The following is a 6,854-nucleotide window of genomic DNA, read 5'->3' as shown; positions in this document are numbered from 1 at the left end:
AACGATTTTTAGAACTATATCTTTATCGTTATCTTTGAACTAGGGGTTTGGATGCAGTAAAAACTAATCACAGCAAACTATTGTAGAAAAATGCTATACGCAGTTAGCCGTGATTCATTATTTCTGTGAGTGAAAGTGTCCAATAATAAGGGGGTTCAGGAAAAGGTTAGTATTCATCATGTGATCTCAAAATGGCTGCCTCTATGAGACGGTCTTCTCCGTGTGAAATTAAACAACCTTTATTAGGTGATGTTATATGACTGGAGTACATCTCATGTGACTGTACTTTAAACATTTAGCATTTATTTTTTAAGAGGGAAAAAATCACTTTTAAGTGCCGTTAATGCTTATAAAAGAAACTCGTGCTGCACAAGACTACAAATTCAATAGGCCTATGTATTATCAGATGACCTTGAATGATCCAAGTTTATCTGATAATGCATATTGAACAAACATCACAAGATGATATAAGTTGTATCATCTTGTGATGTTTGTTCAAAACCTTGCTTATTAGACTTAATAGTACGTGTTTGTGTGTGCATGTTGGTGCGCACATTTGTCCTAGCTAAGACCCGTGTGTCTGTTTTCTTCATTTGCTCCACAAGGTTTGGATTATGAGGAATTACCCCTGGAACACCAAGACCTCCAGAGAGACCAGAATGGGCAAACAGAAAGAAAAATCTAAACAAAAAGGCTTTATAGTTATGGATGAGATATGTATTTCAAAGATCTAAATCATCAGTGAGTCTTACCAGAACAATGCAATTTCACAGTTTTTTGCATGATTGGCACGTGATCATTAGGAAACATTCTCTGCTTGTGTGAATGTGGACTGCCACTATCTATGGAATGTGACTGTGTAATTGAACAATGCCAAAGGACATTGGCTTTGAATTTCAAAGAACTCAGGGTTGTGTTTTTGAACAAATATCACCACCTAGTGGTTATCAAGAAGCACTGTTTTAATTCTCTACAGTAGTAATCAATATCATCATCATTCCTTAACCTTGTACTTATATGGTTAACTAAAACCAAAAACATTAAAAACCTATCCGTAACTTAAAATAAAATAAATGTTACCTGAAAAAAAATATAAAAAGCTTAAACTTACTTTATTTTAGCTAGTTGCTAGGCAGCATTTCTCATTTTCATTTCATTTTTCAATTTTAACTTGATATACTTAAGTAAAACTAAAACTGATATAAAAATTAATTAAAACTATGGACATATAAAAAAAATTACAACAAAATGACTAAAACAGAAAGAATATATATAAATAAAAACAATATTAGTATCTCAATGATACTGTGACACGAGAAAGATAATGTATCCCATAGAGAGTATCGTCTTCAAGGATTTTAATAATTTTTTATATATGAATCATGCACAATGATAAATCAAAACAGCTGATGTGTTTGGCATGCCGAATACTGTAGGGGCAGATAATGTGAATTTCAAAACGTAACACTTAATTCTTTATATATAAAAGATCATAACTGCAACACAAGACAAATAAAACAGGTTTTTAAGAAAGCCTGAGAAATGTTCTGAGGCATATCAGCCACCGACTGAATTTACAACAGGAACGGAACATTCCGGACAGCTGCATGCATGTGTGGAAGGACACGAGCTCAATTCCTTGCCTTTGGTAAGATTAATAACAGACTCGTCTGGGCCATAAAGCTCGAATCTGGGGAGAAGTCATGAAAACCTTGTTGATTAAGCTGGTGTTTAGAGTAAAACATTCCACCAGGATGATATTTCCAAGCATGTCTACATAAAACATGTGTCTTGAGCTTAATATCACTCATCATTCTTCAACATGAAAAACTGTTTGTTGCAAGATCAGTAACTTCTCGAAGAAAGCAGATATTTCCCAGTGTTGTAAACAATAGCTATGTGATCAGACATTGATACTGGGATCATTAGTGCAAATCTGCAGTACATACTTTTATGATATATTAAAATAAAATACTGAGAACATCTGTAAGCATTTGATGTTTGACAGGGGCCGTTTTCACATGACTTTGACACAAACAGACCTGTCATCTGGCTCTTCTCCGACGAACCACGATGGTTCCAGCCACAACGTCATAAACAGTTCTGTTGTGTTGGAAAAAGAGTAGCGTGATAAAGATAGGGAACAGGAAGGCGATGGAGAAGTTTTTGTTTAAGGCCCGTACTGTGGACCTGCAAGATGAAAGAAAAAAGTTATTAAATTTAAATACTTCCAATGTATAATTTTAGTTTGTCAGCCCATGCATTATAAATACACGCATAACTCACGCAGATAAGCTGACATTGGATGCCGGTACTACCAAAACCCGATTAGGCTGCACTAGGACTGTCGTGTCACATGTGACGACTCGAAGACCCAGCAGGAACTTTCCTGGAGTGGCACCTCCAGCTCCCCAAATACAGATGATCTGCAGATAAAGACAGAACACAGACTGAAGGAATGTGTGAGCTGTCCAAAACCACTCACTCATTCAAATCATTTCTAGACTACAGAGGCTTTGCGCCAGATATTAAGGATGGAATTAATAATCATTTAACTTTCTGAAATAAACAAAACAAAGAAATATGTAAATTCAAAACAGACTGAGAGACAAGGCTTGTAAAATGGAAGACAAATGATGCCAGAAGCTTGCGGAGACTCACTCACTTCATAGACGCACACTAGGACTCTGTATGCTAAAGCCACAACCATCATCTTCTGCAGGTCCTCCAGTGATGTGGTCTCATCTATCTCTTCCACGATAAACTGCATCATGAATTTGGAAATATCTCTGTTCAGAAGATCAAAGACATGTGAACTGTCATTATATGAGTCGGTTATGAAAGATGTCTCTTATGCTCACCAAGGCAGCATTTATTTGCTCAAAGATACAGTAAAACAGTAATACTGTGAAATACTATGACAATTTAAAATAACTTTTTTTCTATTTTAATATATTTGAAAATGTAATTTATTCCTGTGATGGCGAATCTGAATTTTCAGCAGCCATTACTCATTCTAATATACTGATTTGGTGCACATGAAACATAATTATTATTATCAATGTTTAAACTTCAATAAAAATTAGCTTAAAACTCTTTATAGGATTCTTTGATGAACAGAAAGTTCAAAAAACAGCATTTATTTCAAATAATTTGAATGTCTTTAATGTCATTTTCTATGCAATGCATCCTTGCTGAATAAAAGTATTAATATTTCTTTAAGAAATCTTACTGACACCAAATTTTTACTATTTTAGAAATATAACTAACTCTATAACTGTACAGTGATACAGAAGGAAATAATTATGACTTTCGAACAACTTCTCAACTCACTTCATTCCACTGAGATGCATGATCCACAACACTATGGTTGCCTTTACACAGAAGAGAAGGAAGAAATCCACAGTTTCAGCCAGAAATCTACGTAGAGGGGAGGGGATGGTGTACTCTCTACCTGAAAGAAAAAAGATAACGTTAGGACAGAGAGTGCCATCATATAGGCAGACATAAATGTATCAAATAATATGATTTTCACATGAAATTCAACATACCTCAGTGTGCATTCTCAATGTAGTTTATTCAATTCTTCCACTAACAGATAATATGTGACATGTGCAGTTCGTTTGGTTCTGTGCATTTATGTCATTTATATGAGGTGGTGTGAGAATTTTGTACCCCACGTCATACACCTTAGTGAAAAGGTGGCACAGAAGCGCTTCAGACGTGGATTTTAAGTGTCTACACAGACTGTTTAATGCTGCATTTATAAATGCATTTACACAGCTATTTCAACTGCATACTCTGTTACTAGAGGTTGAGGTAGATTGGAGCAGGTATAATTTAATCTGTTTTTATACAACATTCTGTCTTTACACTAAATGTTGAGTAGGCACAGTGTAGTCTAACAGGGTTAGTTCACCCAAAAATTCAAATTATCCCATAATTTACTCAGCCTCAAGCAATCCTAGGTGTATATGACTTTCTTCTTTCAGACAAACACAATCAGAGTTATATAAAAAAATATCCTGGCTCTTCCAAGCTTTCTAATGGGAGTGAATAAAGCCTTAGTTTTTGAAGCTCCCATCCATCATAAAAGTAATCAACACGGCTCCAGGGGGTTAATAAAGGCCTTTTGAAGCGATGCATTTTTGTAAGAAAAAAATCCATATTTATAACTTTATAAACTATAATCACTGGCTTCCGGTAACTGCCGTACACAAGTCTAGTTTTGGCAGAAGAGTGACCTCTGACCCGACGCATGACGTATGATCTAGTCGTAGCGTAATCTTCGGTGAGAGGACACTGGTAGTGCAAACAAATACGACTGGGCAACAAACTCAAGCTCCTCCAACATTTCTCTTTAAAAATTCTCATTTTAGACTTGTAATTCTTGACCGATTTTGTTTTGTTTAGCTTCCACTTTCGTCAGTACGTCATACGTCGGGATCTTCTGCCGGAACTTGACTGGCGTACGGCCGTTACGGGAAGCCAGTGATTAATTATAATTTATTTTTCTTACAAAATGCATTGCTTTGCTTCAGAAGACCTTTATTAACCCCCTGGAGCTGTGTTGATTACTTTTATGATGGATGGATGTGCTTTTTTGGGCTTTAAAATCTAAGGTACCATTCTCACCCATTATAAAGCTTGGAAGAGCCAGGATATTTTCTAATATAACTCTGATTGTGTTTGGCTGAAAGAAGCAAGTCATACACCTAGGATGGCTTGAAGGTGGGTAAATTATGGGATAATTTTAATTTTTGGGTGAACTAACCCTTTAACTTGACTGTGTAAAACACATTTAAAGTAGCCTACTCAAAACAATATGGAAATGGTTTATATAATGCTAAAAGTTTATCCAGCTGGGGATTATGGAGATATAACGTTACTATAGCTAGATAAAATGTAAATAGTTCAGTTCTTCATTAACGTAAGTTAACGTGTGTTTAATGATGCAACTGATAACTCCGTCTCCTCCGAGCCTACAGTACCTGCGGGCTGGGGCTGTGCTGCTGGTCCTCTGTCAGCAGTGCTGGATGTGGCAGTGGCTGCTGGACGGCTGGACGGTGGGCTCGTCTGGTTATACCAGGCGGCGATGTCAGCGGGCGTCGCGGCATATGCAGATGTGGAGCTGCCGGGTGCCTGGCAACCGAACTGAGGCGGAGGAAACATCGGCGCGGACATCAACACCCAGCTCTGCCAGCTCGCATAGCCACAGTAATAGCGCCACATCCACTGCTGCAGCTGCGCGCAGTATTCAGTCGTTGTCATGTTGTCACTGTCATCGGATTTCTGACCGTTTTTGGCCGATTCTTCCGCACTATCCGCTGTCATGTTGACTCCTTTTGTTAATCTTATTTAGACTTCAACTCACTAAATAGGCTAATCTGCTCAGGCAGCGGCCATGACAACCGCTCATTCGAGCCGGAATATACCACTATGCTAATACATTTGTAGTTGGTGTTTTTCGCTTCAACTGCCTTAGACCGTTTCTGTAATTGTATTTATCATAGCAAAAAGACTTGTCTGCTACAAAAGACACAAACTGTGCAAATAACTCAAAATTAAACTGCACCAACTGTTTGTGCACCCCTGTGATATCCTATAGTGGTGCAGGCTGCAAAGACCATTCATTATGCGATGAACATTACAGGATGTAAAGAAAGACACAGTCACGGTTAATCAGACAGTCATGATTAATCAGAAACTCGGTTATTTAAAATATTAATACGGTGATAATATAATTTTAAACTGATTATTACAATATTTTTCATATATTTATAGTGAAATAATTATTTAGGCCTACATTTATGCATTTGGCTGGCCTTTGTTATCTAAAGTGACTGACATTGCAGGAAGTAAAGTTATAGGCTGCTACATTTTATTAGTTAATGTATTCCTTAGGAATCGGTCACCACACTCTACTGTTTGAGCTTCTGGAATTATGGTAAAATAATTAAGTATAATTACACAATAAAATAATTATTTTCATTTATGCTTGACAATACACATCCGAACCCTATTGTGCATTTACATGTCAAAACTTCCCATTTTCTCATTTAACTTTTATTATTATTATTAAAAGCACTGCAAAAAAACTGAAACTTTTGGAAAATTAATACAGCAGTATAAATTGCTAAAATAATTGTCTATATTTGTAAGTTTGGTATTTTCAACACTCGCTATACTTATAAACTATTTGAAAAAAAAAATCTAATTATTTTACAATTATTATCCATTCAGTGTTCATTTCCTCGTATTTATTTAGAATATCATGTTTGTATTTTTATAAAATAATTAGTCACACTGAATGATCATATAAAATTAACTAGAAAATAAAAAATAGAACCATAAAATTACAATTTTGTTTATACATTTATAAAAAATTCAATTATCTTGATAATAAAAAAGTCCTCAAATAGAAGTGAGACTTGTCTGGACTCATCACCACTAGGTGGCGACAATGTCATTCATATGATTTTTCAGTTATGAAAGTGAACTGGTCAATTCTTAATAATTCAGATTCTCAAACTTAAAAGTTATTTCATTTTAAAAAGGGGAGCGAGAAAGACAGAGGGGATGAATTGTAAACTCTACTTGTGAGCATTCCTAAACTGAGTTTCTGCGGTTAGAAAGTGTACTGACTAAATTAGATTAATTGTGCTTATTTAGACATCCGCATGTCAATGCAAAAGGGTCAGATGTAGACGGCTTCAAAAACTGTCCGCCGGTTTTGTCTTTGGATGCTTGTTATGGTGGCCAGCTGTTAAAAGACCGGGATGTATTTATGTCTGTGTTGCTCTCATTCTCTGTTGGTGGTGTATTTGCTGACTGGGCTGCCCTGGGCCTGTGAG

General features: G+C 36.1%; 1 protein-coding gene across 1 annotated transcript; it reads right to left on the bottom strand.

Annotated features, from left to right (window-relative positions):
- Window positions 1-1,344: 1,344 nt before the first annotated feature.
- Window positions 1,345-5,619, bottom strand: fam8a1a (family with sequence similarity 8 member A1a). Its single transcript, XM_081376463.1, has 6 exons — window positions 4,992-5,619; window positions 3,334-3,454; window positions 2,666-2,789; window positions 2,287-2,426; window positions 2,043-2,190; window positions 1,345-1,690 (listed from the first exon to the last, which is right to left on the bottom strand). The coding sequence occupies exons 1-5, from the start codon at window positions 5,332-5,334 to the stop codon at window positions 2,046-2,048; spliced, it is 873 nt and encodes a 290-aa protein (XP_081232589.1). The 5' UTR covers window positions 5,335-5,619; the 3' UTR covers window positions 1,345-1,690; window positions 2,043-2,045.
- Between the last annotated feature and the right edge of the window lie 1,235 nt (window positions 5,620-6,854).

Source organism: Scardinius erythrophthalmus (genome assembly GCF_964197995.2).
Source record: "Scardinius erythrophthalmus genome assembly, chromosome: 10".
Lineage (NCBI taxonomy): Eukaryota > Metazoa > Chordata > Actinopteri > Cypriniformes > Leuciscidae > Scardinius > Scardinius erythrophthalmus.
Note: the sequence above shows the minus strand (reverse complement) of the source record. Positions and strands in the feature narration are given on the sequence as shown.